The sequence below is a fragment of the Clinocottus analis genome, unplaced genomic scaffold (assembly GCF_023055335.1).
Source record: "Clinocottus analis isolate CAN_PGR_092001 unplaced genomic scaffold, fCliAna1.0.p SCAF_15, whole genome shotgun sequence".
NCBI lineage: Eukaryota > Metazoa > Chordata > Actinopteri > Perciformes > Cottidae > Clinocottus > Clinocottus analis.
Window position 1 is genome coordinate 3,056,602 of NW_027175876.1, and position 17,833 is coordinate 3,074,434.

Sequence of the window (17,833 nt, forward strand, 5' to 3'; positions counted from 1 at the left end):
TCCTGTTTTATTGTTCAAATATGGCAGAACAAGATATACAACATGGTACAGCATCACTCCCACACGGTCAGACGTACACATGGAAAGACAAACAGAAAAGACACATTTGCACACACGCGCACACACACACACACACACACACACACGCGCACAGATTGATGGAGACAAGCATTTCTCTGGAGAGTCACTGATCAAACATCTCACCGTCTCACACACACACACACACACACACACTCTCTCTCGCTCTCAGAGACAGATGACAGACTAACCAAACAGGCCAACAGGACAATTTGTGTATTAAAGGGGATTTTAAGGAGATTAAGGATCCGGTGACAATAAAAGATCAAAACAACAAACGATCAAAGTCCACCGTGAGACAGAATTCACCTGCTATCGATGTTTCAATGAGCCCACAGCGACGGGACTGAAGTGGATTTCACAGGGATGAGGCCATGTTTTCCAGCTCCCACCTGTTCGCACTAGAAGGAAATAAACCTCACGCAGCTGGAAATCTGAGCCACTGAACGAACTCTGTTTCTCAGGGATTTATCTTATAACACAACTTACATGAATTGTGTGTCACGGTGGACCATGGTTTGACATTTAACTCAATAAAACTCTTTAGCCACAGGTTTACATTTAGAGACTTTGGCAAATCTCACAGCAAAGCCATCCTCACCCTACATTGGCTTAAAACATAGCTATGTTATGCTAGTTAGTTATGCATTGTTGTCACCTTAAACACTTACAGACAAATCTATTGGTTTTGTGACTTAAGGCCACTTTGAACTGAGGTGATTTGATTTATCTGCTTTTTAAAAAGTGAAAGCAAAGACAAGAAAAATGTTTTTAAAAAAAAAAATCATCATTGTGCTTTTGCCACATTTGAATGCAAACAAAGCGTTTTTTCAAATTTTTCCCAAAATAAAGTATATTTTCACATGAAATTCATTTCTTTAAGAGGGACAGCAACGCATTATAAATAATAGTTAGAGAGGATAAAATAACATATTCAATGTCAGAGAGTAAAACAAGCGATTTCATCACAGCTGAATCATCATCATCCAGCTTAAAACAATGCAGACAATCCCCTTAAGTTCACACTGTACGCCTGTGTGTTTCTGAATGGATTTAATGAGCTGTGGGGTCAAATGCGGTTGAACAGAAACAAATAGATGGAAGACACTGAAATCAAGAGCCGGAGGGCTTTCAGCTGACAGCAGCAGTATTCTGAGTTAACCTCCTCGACATCAGCGCCGCCATCTGAAGAGAACTCGCTCGGCTGTAAATGCTCTCACACGTACAGTACTACAAAATAAAAGCTCCTCAGATCAGCTGGAGTGAACAGCGAGCCTCGAACGGCTTCAGTCCGTCATCTGTGCATGCTGCTGCTGCTGCTGCTACCGCCTTTAAATTCATTTGACGGACCAAAAAATGGAAATATAGTATGTAAACAAAAGTCCACTTCATTTATAAATGATCAGGCAGGAAGCAGGAGTTATGGAAGTGATGCATGTGCGTGACAGTAGTGATGACAGCCTCTCAGATAGGTTTTCATTGAGACGTGCACGCAGGTCATTCATGGAGGTTTTGGCATTATTGGAGTGAAAATGCTTTCGTGGCAACTTGTAGTGTATTGTTGGAGTGTTATTGTATCACTAGCGTCAGCAATGAAGTATCTCCAAGTCGTTCTTCGTAAAGTTAGTGCTATTAGTGGAGGTACGTTAAAGTGACCGAGGGATTGCAGTTTGTGGACCAACATCAAGTTCCAATTTATTTTAGTTTCTGTTTGGAAAAAAACGTGAATTTCCACAGAATTCATAGCTAATTCAAGTTGATTGTCTCGATGCTGCATCGACAGGACACAGTTTTAGGTTAATTAAACAATAATGTACGATATTTAAAGCACAGCTGAGGCCAGATTACTTTCTATAAACGGCTGAGGATAAAGACAACGATGCAGCGTGGTATGCAGTCAGACACCTTATGAGAAAAGTGAATGTAAATGCTGGAAGTTTAAAGGTTCCTGAAACTGAACTGAAAGGGGCTTCGAACCCAGACTCGTCGCAAAATACGACAAAACGACAAAAAAAACGGTCACGGACAAAGTCCGACATCTCATCCTGAAGTTTGAAGAATCCAGTCACACCATTCAACCACAAAGACGTGTCAATCGAGACAGCATGGATTTTTTTTTAAAGAGAAACCGATGCTGAAGGAAAAGTACAACATTTCTTCACCTGTGACAATAAAGTTAAGGAAAAGTTTATTTTTTTGTGTGTTTTTTTTTTTTAAGATGATCAGGTCCCATTTTTAGTGCAGGTGATGATAAAAACCAAACAATCGACAAAGAATGATTCATCTTGTTCTAAAAAAAAAAGGGCAGTTTGTGAGTGGCAGGTCAAAGTGAACCCGACATGTGTGTCTCTGGACGAGTGCATCACACGTGTTTTCCGGGTCTGATGAGCGAACGCAGACCAACAGCTGAGTGACGATCGAGGGGACAATGTTCTTGCTGTTAGATGTAGTGAGCTAACCAACAGTCTTGGCTAGCTGGCCTGTTGAGACGTTCACCTGAACTCAAGCTACATTATCTATTTGAATAGCATTGTGTCACGCTAGGTCAGTTGGGCAGGTAGCTAGCATGACTGGCTAGCCGTTGTAGGTGGCTCAGCGGGTTAGCTAGTCAGCAAACTGGGCCGACGGGTTGGCTGGTTCAGGCTTTGTGCCCAGGGACTACTGACCCTTCTCCCTGTTCGGCGTGGCCCGGCTGATGTTTTCTGGGCGGCTGGTTCGTCAGTCTCTGTACCTCAGTCTCGATGATGTCACTTCCTGTTGTCTGCCGTGGCGTTAGCCGTAGTGTCCGTCTTTGTTGCAGTGTCCTCAGTGTTTCCCGGGGGCTGCGGCGCCGTGGCGTTAGGCCCGCCCCCATTCTGAAGAGTTTCCTGTTTGTACTGTTGCAAGGCGCGGTTGACGGCATCCTCGACCAATCGCCTGCTCACCCTCAGGAGCTCCGCCTCGTCGGGCTCAGACCGGCGACGCCCACCTGGGGTTGAACAAGCACAACAGAACGATATTATCATAATCACTCACAAGATCATCATTCAACTGGACACCTGACGGGTGAAAGTCAGCCGTTCCTATTTTATTCTCATTCCATATGTTCAAAATGAGAATAACTATTAATCCGACAGTGATGAAGGAGTCTACACTTACTCATCGTAGACTGAATCCAGCGACAACAGATTGATGTGACAAGTAGAGTTAATAATACCATCGCTCAGCTCTTCTACATGCAGTTTGGGTTTAATCAACCTCCTGGAGTGAAACTCATTTAACACAGACCAAATTAACACAGTGAGAAAGAAGAGGAGTCCGACAAACATAAAGAATGATTGGAGAAAAAAAAAGCGAGATAGCCAGAAAGTCAATGATTCATACAGAAAGACAGTTGAGGCAGACGGGACTCTTAAGATTGGCAGCCTGCACTAAGCAGCCATTCAGAGAGAAAGCAATAAAGAGTCACTCAACCATGCATTCTGCCTGACATACACACACCTACCACCTACCTCAACGCTAGATTACCAGGGCCAAGCGCAAATCCCCCCAAAAGAAATGCACAAAATCCCACTGGGCCTGCAGGCGTGTTTCCATGTGGAAGCAGTTTGCTGCTCCAGTATTCATCAAAGGAGGAGACGGTTCATCCAGTTGGAGCGAATGAGGAGGTCAGAATTATTTCCAGAAAGTGTAATGGATATTTTTCTGCATTGTGCAGTAGTTTTCTAGTGTTACTACATGCTATTTTGGGGGGAGTAAGGCGATTTTAAAAGGCCCAAACCAAAGCGATAAATGACACCACCCATCTGACGCGTGATCCGCAGGCGTCAGTTTCTAAAATGTCAACCCCAGTCACACGAGCCGCTGGTTGGAAGATGTATCCCTCTATTGGGGTTCTTGGGACTTAAAGAATGCATGACGCTGGTGCTGCAGAGTGAAGCTCGCCTCGCGTCATAAACCATCTTCGGCTGAGTAAACACATTCGAACCGGCCGCCAGGTTAATGACATTAAGTAGTGAGAGCTGCGGCAACCCACCACTGGTGAGGTTCGTCCTTTTTAAGCAGTGAAATCAATAGTGGGATTATTATTAATTCACAATGTATTCATTTAAATCAAATATATCATCATTTGTGGAAAAAACTGTTGCGTTTTATTCCCTTCGCTCTTTCTAAACAGGATGCTGCAGAAAAAAGGAAAAGACAGCTTCGGTTGAAGGGTCCATGTGTTTGGCCATTTAAGTCGACTGATGGTTTCAGTTCGTTTGCGCCTTCAGACACAAAATGTCATCAACATTTACGGCAAATTGACTCTTAAATCATCGAACCCATAGTCATTAAATAAAACGCGGTGCAGCTCAGCTTTGATGTATTCTCTCTTTACTGGATGTAAAGCTGCCATACATGACACATCTAACCAGAATGGATTGTATAAGTTGTGCACATGCTCTGCTGGGATCTCAGTCCCTTGTTGGCACATTCACGCCGTGGATATTTTATTCATCACCCTTTGTCTCCTCCAGGTTTTCTGCTCGGTCGATACACATTGCAGTCACCGTTACGGCGGAAATTTCACCATCTCTACCAGCTTGTACTATTGACACATGCGTTATGCATCCATGGATCTGTGTTATTCAGGCCATATAGTCAGCCTGGGTACAGCATGCCAAACAGAAAGCAGGATTCATCCCACCAGCCAGCACATGAACACTACTCATTAGATTACGGTCACTGTGGGCTCCCATCAGCTTCACTTTCTCATGCTCCCGCTGAAGTCAACCCAACGTGGTGTAAAAGTACATCTAATTTATGGTTTATTGAGTTGTGCTTTCCTGAGAAGCACAGCTGCTGCAGCACTGAGATGCTTTCATGCGTCGCCTGCGGACTGCCTGTCAGTTTGAGTGACTCGCACCTCTGACCGCTGTTTGATGAGGTAGTTTTGCCCTCGGGTCAGCTCCACACTGACTTTATTCTAAATCTGGCTTGCTTATCAAACTGTACACGCGAGTATGTGGAAATCCTCAGATGTTGACTATTTCCCATCGAGCCGAGTCAACTGAAACCGCGCTTCGGGCACTATCGGACCATTTCAGAGACATTTAAATGATATACACCAGGGTGTTGTGGATTTGTGTTCCAGGGAAGCGATAAAATGCAATTATTTTCACACTACTTTTTGCAACGGAAGGCTTGCTATACTTGTGGCTCTTGCCGGCACCTGTATTTCACAGGAAGAGACGCCGTGAGGTGACTTTTTAAAAAGGCTGGACCTTTTTTGCGTGGTGATGCTGCACAGATTGGATCCACACCTGGCTGAGATCCGATCACAACGCAACCCGAACTCCTCCAGATGTGGTCCGGGCCAATCCGATGGGCTCTGCATTAACGTGTTTTCCTCCTTATCGAGAAAGGACATCTAGATACAGATTCCATGTTAATGAGACATATTTAGGGCCCTGGAGGGGTTTTGAAACCGGTCTTCCTGGTGTCCACAAACATCAGCAAGAGGTATATAGATCCGGCACACGCACACAAATTGTGGGTCGAGCCGCATGCAATCATCTTTCATGATTGGCTTCTTGTTTGTGTAACCAAAGAGAAGCTCATTTTGTTGTTTCTCCATCTGCTTTCTAGCGAGGGGGCAATTTGAAGGTCCACTCTCGGCAATATTAAAAACATACATCAAGAGGTTTGTTGGTTAAACTGCGGTCTCCTTGTTCCATCTCTGTGAACGCTGTTGAGACGCTGTACGCGTAGCATAAAACTCACTGTGCTGAACCCGCGGCTGATTAATTAGACAGAACCAAAGCACGAGCTGCGGCTTTACATGGTTTCATATTGGCGTGCATAACAAAGACTTTCTAGTGAGGGAGTTGGCCCGAACCACAAAGTGGTGGTAACTCCCATAAAGATGAGAGCGCGGCAGTGTTTGCACATACAGAACGCCAGAGATTGGTAAATGGACTAACCCTGTTTGCACGATTTATACTTTATTCACACATAATTCATCGCGTGGTGGAGGAAGTTATTAAAGCGTAACGTGGGGTGACGTGGCCTTCTTTGTATGTAAACACGTGGAAGGCAAATATCAGCAAGTAAAGCTGTTGCATTCAAAATGTTTCCGGCTGTGCAGACACACAAGCTTATGGATACAATTTCGTATTGACGTAGAAATAATGTGATACTGTATTGATCTCTGAAAGAAGATCCTCGTTTAGGTCCCTAAGAGTCTTCCTCGTTGAAGGAAGATACAGCGGTAGGGGGGAGGGGATAATGGACAGAGTCCTCCATCACTTCCTGTGCTGCTTCCTTAAACCAGACAGGACCGCTGTTGCTTGGATCATTTAGGTTAAGTGAATTCAAACTGATGATAGTGGTGATTATGGATGAGGAATATAACATCAGCTAAAATTGATAAAATACTGTTGAGCAACGCACCAGATGTGATACGATTTCCCACCAATACGAGTAGAAACTAATGATAATTCATCATCATTTTTTGGGAAAATAGTCCTGTGATTACACATCATTTGGATCGTTGCTGGTAATCAATATAATCACGGTGATTCAGTGGTTGCTTAAAGTAAATCACATGATTATTCATCCGGAATTTCATTCTGTCAGGATCTGAGCGATTTTATAGTTTATAATCAGAGTTTATAATCAGATTTAGATCGGGTTTTAATTAGACCCGGCCATTCATGTGAGGAAGGACACATACTTAACCGTTTGGCTTGTAGAGGGTTCAAATCTGCAACACAAACATCAAATATTAGATGAAGACACAAATATTTTGATGTCTCGTGGATTTCCTACACTACAGCTATGAATGTCTCTTTGTCCGTTCACACAAAGGAGATGCTTCTTAGTGCCACAGAGCAGTGATTTCTTTTCAAGATTAGGTTTGGACCCCTCGCTTACACAGGGATTAAAATGGACGCACAAATATTCTGAAGGAATGTTGTTATCCAAGTCCACTGGCTGTCATCCTGCCAAAAGCTGGAAGACTCCGCAGTGTATAAATAGAGTGCAGGTTTTCACTTTTTGGGGCTGAATGCGAGAGACACGGTCGACACAAGATAATTTATTACACAAGAGCTGCATTTTATTATTTTTTACTACTTAGTACAGTGAAAAAACTCTTTGTCCGGTGCTAGAACTTTGTTTTTCATTCCAAAAGGAATGCAGACGTGAACAAACGCTTCAGAAAATGAACTGCTGGCTGATTGTATTGCCCTCCTTTGACATCCGCTCTCTTACTCAGATACGATACAATATTATCACGTCATTTCGACCCGATATTAACAGACGTCTGTGCGACTCAAAGGTCTGTTCTGTGTCTGTGTCTTTTAAAAGGTGTGTGTGTGTGTGTGAGAATGAGTTTCATCTATCTGCCTGTTCAATGTTGGGCTGACCAAATTAAAGCCTTTATGATGGCAGTAAAGCTGCCCTCTATACCGGTTACACACACACACTCAGACACACACACACAGATAAGCCTTTCTCACTGCGGATAGACTGATTCCACGTCAACATGGCTCACAGGGACATGGATATCTGTCTCTCTCACACAAATACACTCGTCCAACAACAGTATCACAGGTGCACAATCTCAGAGCTTGTATCCTCGCTCTCACACTCTTTTTCTGTATTTTTATAGTCTTTCATACTCCCTCCATTTGTACGACTGACTCCACTTTTTCTGAACCACACTATCTCTCTCTCTACTTTTTTTTTTTTTTCATACTGGCAGTGTTGTCATGGTGACTAGATAAGAACCACAGAGGCACTTCAACTTTTAACAACACAGGAGGTTGTACTGACTAACATCCATTTCTGGGGCAGGTTTCCCTGTCTCTTGTGTTTGTGTGTGTGTTTGTGTGGTTTTATGTGTTCTTCTCGCGCATTGACTTTCTTTCTTCTTTCTTTCCCCTCTGCCTCCCTCTTTCTCCGTCTCTCTCTCCCTCTTCCTCTCTCTCTCTCTCTCTCTCCATATTTATTGACTGCCGTGTCTCAAGATCTGTTTTCAAATATCTCTTTTGATTTTTCCCCGTGGGCGTATATGTCTTTTCCCCCTCTGAAAGCTGCGTATTGGACATAAAGAAAAAAAAAACAGTAGAACAAATGTGTGAAAGGAGTTTAAGGGCTGCGCAATATGGAGAAAATTCAAATATTACTGTGTTTTGGACCATATACCTCAATTGACCATTGGTGTTTTAACAAAATACTTTCACAATGAGATATTTGACACATGAGCAATGAATATCATCATTGAGTAGAGGCAAATAATAGAACAGATATTTTATAAAATAAGCCTTAAAAACCAGGAAAATGCAACTATCAATGTATTACCAATCTCTAAATTTGAGATTTTGATTAATGTCAAAACAAGATTAAAAAAAAAGGTGCAGGATCGTAATATGCACTCCTTGGAATCGGTCTCAGTCTCTTTCACACAGTCCATATGGTGCAAGCCAAGCCACTTAGAAGATTCTGGTTAAACCTATATGGGAAATGAGATTAGTCCAGGATATGCCGTCTTCTGTCCGAAAGTAATTAGCCCACCAGATTGTGTTTGCATTAGTCCTGGCTTGGCTCTAAGTCTGTCAATTGACAGAAATGACTCAACCAGGGCTGCAATTTATGATAATTGTCTTTGTGTAATCTACAGATTAATAAAGCAGCAAGAACCTGACTGTTAAGAACTAAAAGTCTCCTTAAAACAAATATATTTATGACTAAATGCTGGAAACCTTCTGTCCTCTTTGCTGTACTTTACGTTTAGTGCTAACTAACGCAGGTTAGCACACTAAACTAAGATTGTAAACACGGTAGATGTTATACTTGCTATAAGTCACCATGTTAGCATGCTAACGTTAGCACTTGGCTCACCGTACTGCCGAAAGAGATGCTAGCAGAGCGGGGGACTCTCAGCCGTGTTCATATTTTTAAAATAATCGTAAAACAACGTGACATATTATCTATCAGTTAGTATTTCTATATCATTGTAAATTATCTAATTAAAAAACCCTTTTAACACATAGGTAATGTAACATGTTGCTGATATTAGCATTTAGCTCCTCCACCAGAGCTGCTAGCACGGCTGTGAATATATCTCCTTCCTCCACTTGGTTCCTCTTTACACACCCTTGCCTCCTCTGTCTTTCGTCTCTGGGTTTGTGGTCGCTCAGACGGCCAAAAAAGGTTGCAACGGCCGTCGGTGTGCAGGCGCTGTATTAGGGAATACGACTGTTCTGTCAGCGAGCAGCGGGACTGTTCAACGTTAAGTGACAACTACTTAGCGTCGGCTTTTGTTTTTATTTCTATTTCATTCCCAGCGTCAGCGCTCTGCTTCACTCGGCCGTCTTCTCCTGAGATTTATGCTCTGCTATGCAAGAACCTTTTAACATCATTGCGTCAAACTCCCATATAGGCACTTATTTATCTTTCTTTCTGCCGATAACAAATAGAGTTTACTTCCTGGTTGGAGCAGAGGAGACATTCTGCTGACAAGTCTGCCAATATTTTTTTTCTAGCCTGCCGCTTTAGTACTTTGTACTTGTACCCACGATGGAGGGTGCACTTTATATTGTTCGGTGATGCTACACAAGCACTTCACATCTGTATGCGGTATCAACATGACTCAATAACCCTGTTAAAGACTTGAACCAACTGATTAGGTTTACATCCATCCTAATAATCTGCTGCTGTGACTCATTTCCTCGTGCTCTAAAATGAACACATTTCCTTAAAACTCAGCGGTCTGGACAGATAATTAATGCAGCATATCTGGTAAGAGGATGGGGATTGAACATGAGAGGAAAATGGGCAGATGAAGAGGGGGGTTTGGCAAAGAGGAGGAGATTTACGATGCATGTGTATGTAAGGAAGAGAAAGGCGCATGTGCACAACATGGAGATCTCCTTAATGGTTGCTGGACGCAGCAAAAATGAGGGAGACAGGGTTTTTGAGGACAGAGTGGGAGTGCTGATGAGAAGGAGAAATATGAAAGAACAGGCCCGGGAAAAGAAGTCAAAGAAAAGGACAGTGAGGTTTGAAGAGGGGGGGGGCATACTGATGGTGAAGTGGTTTCCTGAGGAAATACCAGAGACTCTCTCAGTCACGAGCTGCAGACTGCAGCCCAGCTCAACCCATTCATATTCACGCTGTACATAGATAGCTCATATTCAGGTTACGGGGTGACTAAGGGAGAGAGCTCTTTATGAATTATTACTGAAGAAACCAACCTCATGGAGATCAGGAAAACAGATGTGCACATCACTGCCAGGAAGACTACTTTGAGTTCGTCAGATAAATATGCGCTGTTTAAAAGCAAACACAAACGCTGCCCGAATGCCAAAGAACATCAGGACACTGTTGTGCTCAGAAGTAACCTTAATGGAGATTAATCCGGTTAATTAAACGATTGGCTAGAGGGAGGAAGTCAGATCAATAAACCTGAGTGGAATCCTTTGACTGGAGAGTAGCTCATTCTGCAGCTCTGTAATCGACTCATTTTTCTCCAATATTTCCTAAACTTTTGGCCTAATGAGTGTACATTCTTTTTAATTAGAACAGACTAAAAATAAATTACATTTCTGACAATCTCTTCTTTGTACCAGAACAATGGCGTTCTGGGTGTTGGTGCCCAGAAGTGTGCGAGTCGGTTCCTCTTTACCAGCGCGCTGATGCTCTGATCCGATTAATTTCACGGCCGCTATATTCCTCAATCGAGGCGAACACAATCAAAGCTCTATTCTCACCCTCAGGATGTTGCGCATAAAGCCTTCGTCCCTCCTCACATCGTCATCATCCCCATCAAATTACTTTGAAGGCTTTAAGAGAGCAATGAGCCACCTGATAGTGCGCCTTCGTATCACACTGACATTGAACAGAGTGAATGGATTTGGCAATGATTACAATTTCTGGTTGAATCAGTCTTTCTGAACGCAACATGATGACGGACGCATGAAAATCCACCAATTCATTTGGGCAAAAAGCAACAACATATGGCCATCCTGATGAAACCATTAGAGAAAACCGCCACTGATACTGACAAACACCAAGAAGAGAGAGAACAAATTTCTACTTTGCCATGAAGCTAAAATGGCTAAAAAAAAAAATTTGCTTCAGCACTGCTTCTTTTAATTCAAAAAAGGAAAAAACGAGTGTGTGGCACTGGCTCTCTTAGCATCAGAGGCACGAGAGGGGATGCAGACATTAAAGCTGTGCAGCCGGACAGGCGTGTGTGGCCTGTCAACGCCGCTCGACAAACCGAGTGACCTTTCCAGCGACAACTGAGAACAGGTTGAAACACGCGCCGCGCTTTGATTGGACACCTTTCGCTCCTCTCGTCCGGTGTCACGACGCACCACCACCTAGTCTGTTCGCTAACACACAAGCGCAGAACAAGTCAGGACGTGGCTCCACTGTGGCGAGGTGTGACAGTGTGGTTTCTGCCGAAATCGTTTCAGAAAATAAGGCCACACGTGGACTCACAAGCCTCTCCCTCTGAGCATCGATCCCGTGTCCACGCCTCGTCTCAGACACAAACAAGCTTATTATTATGACTTAAAAAACACAAATGCGACCTACTGCATCTTAACCATGTGCTGATTATCTTCATAAAGAGCGCTGGCTCGCTTGACCAGTGACCGGTCAAACAGAGACACCGGCTGTGAGCGAGTCGGATCAAACAGCGGGCCGACGAAGCATTGAAGAAGTCGCTTATTGATTGGACCTTTACAAAAAGCAGACACAGAGCTGTTTCTATTTGTCTTTAGCACAACAAAAACCACAGTCCATTATTCCCCCTGAACAGGCTTCAAGGCATGAGTGCCGTGATTTAAACCCAGCTGTGGCTCCCCTCCTCCGAGCTTTGGCCTTTTTCTGCTCAGCGCTTCGACTCACTGAGCTCTATCTGGCTGTCACACTCACGCAAATATACAGGCTAAGCATTTTTATTTACATTTCTTAAAAAAAGAGACAGCGTAGTGAAGGTGAACGAGAAATAATCAACACAGCAGGCAACGGAATAAAAGGACTGTACGGGAGAGAGAAAAAAGGATGGATTAAGCTGCATGCATCTTTTCCCCTCGCTCTCCTCCTCCTCCTCCTCCTCCTCCTTCCTCCTCCTTGTTCTGTTTTCATCCTTCTCCCCCTCTTCCTCACATGTGGCCTCTGCTGTCTTCACCAGCGCCTTTTCTTTGTGCACCTCTCTCTCTCTTTCTGAATTAATCAGAATTTTTAACAGCTTCCGTTTATTTTTTTCACACAAACCTCGACAGCTAAAAGAAAGAAAAAAAATAATATGATTGCTGTCTGGTCAAGGTCATTTCTGTTCTGTTTCTGCAGGTGAGCAGCTCATGTCCTGGCTAACCAGAGGCTGAGCCACCCCTTCCTTCATTGGCTTATTGCAAGCTGTGTCACTCGGCGAGGGGTAAAGCTGCCTTTATCTGACTTGTTATAAGAAGGGCAAAATACACGATGATGAGAGGGTGAATAGAGGGAATGGACCAAAACCAACAGTGTGAAAGGAGCAGTGTACATTTGTTCAAGAAGATCCCAAGGAGCAACAGAGCCATCTATCCACGTGCATTAGCACACAGAGTCACAGGAATACTACTTCAAAGCAAAAGGTGTGAAATCTGACTGCTCTGAGTGAGGGAAGACGAGGAGTGCTTCACTAGAAAAGAGAGGTGGTATACAAGATAAAACATCTAAATCTCTGAAAGAGCTCCAGCGAGGGAGCGTGAAAGGACATCAGAGCAAACGGTTGCTGGATTGTTTACTCAGCTTTATGATGGAACAAAGTAATGATAACGTATTAAGTCGTGTTTGCAACTTTAAACTAGGCAGTAAACATATTTTAATTAAATTAGGTGCAAACTCATTAGATTTTGATGCAGATCTGGACCTCATGGGGTCGTGTAAGGCACGCTGCATGTTTTTTTGTCAAGAGAAAGAAAAAGCTAAACCGATAAATCAATAAAATTGTTTTAACCAGCAAAAATTGCAATTATTCTCTGGTTTCAGCTTCTATAATGGGGAGGGTGAGATGTGTTGCTTTTAATGTTCTCAGTTTTTTTTTGGACATTTTATAGACTTACCAATACAAATAATAATATACATCAACAGATTAATAGACAATACGTCATTGTTAGCTCCAGTCCGACATGAGAAGCATCATATTTTGGCCCAAAACACCACCTACACACTCCCCCCTATGGTTTTCTAGCAAACACCTTTCTATCGTTTTTCTACAACTGTCCACAAACTTACAGTACATTGTAATATCCTTGCACGCACACTCAGTGCAGTGGCAACCAGCTTTGAACGACGCGTGCACATCAACACATCACCTGTGTGAATATGTGGTGCGATAGCAGAGGAAAACGTTCCATAACTCTGTAGTCATGAGCCGTATACACTCTTCACACGCCACTCTAATGTTCACAGTTTACATATTCCCTTCAACGCTTTTCACATTCACAGTAAACGTTTGACGATGACAGAGAAAAATGAAAAAAATCCTAATATGTTTGCAATGAGAGAAAGAATCGGGCAAATCAATTGTGTGACTGCCTGCGTTTTCTTGGAATGCAAGTGGAAGGCGTTCTCATGCAAAGACATTCACACTGAAGCGGCCATTCATGTGTGTGTGTGCGTGCATTCAATTTGCTTGGCTGTGACAGGTCGTGTGCCCGAGTGTGTTTCTCTGCAGCGACTGCAAACACCACTGTGTGACACCGTGTCATGTTGGTCATGGTTGAATTCACACACCCACACGCATATACACACATATGCACAAACACACACACACACACACACACACACACACACACACACACACGTCTTGCTGTGCTCACGAGGGAGCCTGCCAGCACATCAAGGAGGTAGCAGCTGACCCACACACACAAACAGACACACATACACACACTCTTTGTCCACCTCCCTTTTCCTCTATGTTTGACTCAATATCACCATTTCTCTTAAAGTTCATTCCCTCCTTTTCCCCTCATTAGTCTTCATGCCCTGCATCACTCTTTCCCCCTTCTCCCTCTCTGCTTAGAAGTAGGGCACAGTGGCTTGACTGTTTATAGCAATGCAGCTGCAGGGGGGTAGTGAGAGGGGGGTGGGAGGGGAGAGAGAGAGAGAGAGAGAGAGAGAGAGAGAGAGAGGGAGAGAGAGAAAGGGGACACAGGAGGGAGGAAGAGAAGCAGCAAGAGAGTGCACACAGCAATGTGTCTTTTCTGTCTTCACCTCCTATTCTCATCAGAATCGCCACGACAGCCAGTGTCAAAGTCTGCGTTTATGACAGGACGGTCAGCACGGTGCCGATCGTTTTGACAGCACGTAAACACACAGACACACACACACACGCAGACCTTTGCCTCACTGTTTAATCATTAATCCAACCAACAGCTGCAGTGATAATAGAATGAAACTATTTTTTGTATTTTTTTTTTTTTTTTTACAGAAAATCAATTACACAATGACAAAAGTGCATTTAGTTTGTTGGATTAAAACAAAAACAGCATCCTGGCAGTTGCATCGGGGTGCAGGTTTATTCATCTTTCGGTTGAAGTATCTTCATAAGATACATTTCTTGCACGAGAATGAAAACTGGGACACGCAACTAATCCAATTTACTCGGCCAGACATAACAAGGGATACTGAATTCTAGCCCAATCAACCAAAGCCTTCCCTTTCACCAAAGATAATATATTCCAAACGCTCCAAAAAAAAAAACCTTCAGTAACAGTCAACATGTCCGCCTGATACTGTAATAACAGGATATTTTTGCTGGTAATGATCATTATCTAAATGTTACCTGCATGGATGCACAGAAAAAAGACTACATCTATCTAGAGATTGCATATCTTTCGATTATTTTCTTCACGATAATATTATAGTAGTCATAAGTAAATAATAACAGCCGTGAGATCGGTTTGACTCCCACGACATTGTGTAATCATTCAACCAACAAAATCAATCCAGACTTCAGCTGCTCCCGAACAATGAGATTGCAATGGCTTCTAAAAGACGTATTTAAACCCAGAGCCACGTCCGTAATTATCCTCTCGAGCTCATTTCATCCCGTGTGAGCTGAAGCAGAGCAGCAAGTTGTCGCCCTGGTCGTCATCTTGTGGGAGACTTACTTCGCCCTTACTTTGATCTCTTATTTAGCCATTTTAATTCCCCCTTTCACCGACCACCGATATAGTGGAACAAGAGTGCAATCAGTACTCAGACCACACTCATCCAGAACTGGTACTCTAGTTGCAGGGGTGTGCTGATATCTGACTAATCGGTGCCACAGGGTCGTGAACCAAAGCGGAGTGGTGAGACAACCCGTGAGCAGCCGTTTACGAGTCCCTTTAAGCGTCACGGTGTTTGACACTGGAAGGATGGTTTTCACAGTCATCTGTTGGAGGAGGAAAGTTTCTCGGTGCTCACATGTTGGGAACGTGTTCTCATGAGCAGGATTTTTTGACACAGTAGTAGCAAACATGGACAAAAAGGCCTTTTTTTTTTAGTAAAAGTAAGAGACATCTTTTAAAAAGGAAAAGATAATCAGCTAATTCACAGATTTAAGATTTCAGATGTCATGTCTTAACATTTTGAACAAAGCAAACAACCAAACCATGACACGCTTGTTATTGGAAGCTGATTATTTGCATAAAAACACTGTTTTCTAGGGAGAATAAAGTTGCCTTCCCCTTGTGTTGCCGTCTCCTCGCTTTGTTTAATTAGCCTGTAAGTGCATGTGAACATGCCCCATGAAGCACTGTGCTCACCCTAGGCGTTATCACTGTTAGTTCAGTCGGCGATGTTTGCGCTGTTAGCAATTAAAGCTCCATGCCACCTGCTTAGCCATCGCCATGTTGAGAGCCTTGTGGAGGCAACAGATATGCTCTGAATTTAGAATGTAGCACCTTTAAAAGCCACCGATGATTAAAAGTTCCCCTGTGAACTTCTTTATCACTCGTGGCACGATAGAGCAATGTTTAAACAGGAAAATCCCTGCTTTGTCTGCGTCATGTGTACGTGTGCATGGGAACGCAATTCACAGCCTGTCAGCGGTTTCACACTGCTCTGCTGATCGGCGCCAGGGACATGTAAAGAAGCGAAGAAATGCATTAACGAACGGTGGCGAAAGAAGAAAAGCTAGCAAGCATTATAAATGGTTGGAAGTATTGAGAAAATTGGCTTTACAAGCGATTTATGTTTAATGTATTCAACTGTTGGACCCCAAGGAGAGTTTCATTTTGGTGAAAAACACTGAATGCAAACATGTTTGTTTGTTTTAAAGAAAACTCTAAAGAGCCCCTTTAAGTCTGTGGAGGCGAGGCTCAAGAACACCTTTTAAGTTTAGCGCTGACCGCTGACATTTTCCGTGAAATGACAAAGTTGACAAGGCAACTAATCCATCTTGTGGCCGAAGCTCATGATTCATAAGCCGGACAGAGCAACTCAAGAAACGAGAGCTGAATTAGACGGCTGACCTATGACCGCCACTTCACAAAGACACACGTACACAACACGAGACTGCACACAAAGGGAACTGCGCGGTCACCCTCTCTCACACGAAACACTCCTTGTCCGTCTGCAGGTCACAGACGATCATGGATGCGCACACACAGACACAGCCGACACAAAGTGACACACACGGTGTTCGGTGTGTTCCCACGCTACGTGCATGCAGTCCCTCTCCACAGACGGCCGAGTACATCATTCCAATTGGTTTCTCCAACAATGCACACCCACGCATGGTGACAGGAGAAGGAGACACTTACTGATTTTCTCCTCCGCTTGGGAGAACGGGAAGCAGCACAGTTGACCCATGGCGCCTCCTTCCCTCACCTCCTCTCCCCTCTGTTTCCTTCTCCCCTTAAGAGAGGTTGATGGAGCGAGGGTCCCGCTTACTCCCTCTGTCTCTCACAGAGTCTCTTTATCTCCCCCCCGCCCACCCACCCCCCACCCTCAAAAGACAAACGTACCCGGTGAGGATGGAGGCGACAAAAAAAAAAAAGCCCCCCCCAAAAAACTCCCTTTTCCTCCGTGTAGCCCGAAGAAGACCGAGCAAGTCAGCAGACGAGGAAAAAATGAAACGAGTGGCTCCTTGCTCTCGCTCTACTTTGCACTGGCACGGGGAGGAGGGGTGTGTGTGTGTGTGTGTGTCTCAGCGAGAGAGAGATAGAAGGGGGAGAGAGATAGAGAGGGAGGGGGAGGGGGAGAGAGCGCGAGCGCTTGTGTGTGTGTGTGTGTGTGTGTGTGGAAGACAAAAAGAGTGTAATTTGTTTGTGTGTGAAGTAGGGAACGCGGAGGAGGGGTATGTATAAAATAGAAAATGTGTGCGCTTTTTGTGTGTGTGTGTGTGGCTGAAAGAAGACAGAATAGGAGGGGCGTGTTGTGCAAGCAAGCTTCAGTAAATGTACAATCAAGACCTAGACAGAGTGAGCATGCTTAGCAGTGTGGCAAGTGTGTGTGTGTGGAAGAGGAAAAGGGAGCAGTGTATATGTGTGTATATGAAGAGACACTACTGTGTGTGTGTGTGTGTGTGTGAGAAGGGGGGGGGGGGGCTCCAGGCGCCACCTTCCCCTCATTATGGCAGCTTGAATAATGGTTGTAGAATATAGCCAGCAGCTGCTGCATCTGTCTGATCTATTTATGAGACCTGTAATGTTCTTTTTTGGCGGCCAAATATTCCCAAAGATTAGAAGAAGAAAAAATATTAAAATTCCATATAAAAAACAGGTCAATTTCAAGGTCGAGA

At 43.8% G+C, this 17,833-nt stretch overlaps 1 protein-coding gene across 1 annotated transcript in view; it reads right to left on the bottom strand.

Annotated features, from left to right (window-relative positions):
• Nucleotides 1-17,833, bottom strand: part of LOC137785879 (A-kinase anchor protein 7-like) — a 36,672-nt gene continuing 18,839 nt past the window's right edge. Inside the window, exon 10 of the mRNA XM_068577432.1 lies at nucleotides 1-3,046. Within this exon, the coding sequence (XP_068433533.1) occupies nucleotides 2,826-3,046 (221 nt within the window). The 3' untranslated portion in view covers nucleotides 1-2,825. The remainder of the gene's footprint in view (nucleotides 3,047-17,833) is intronic.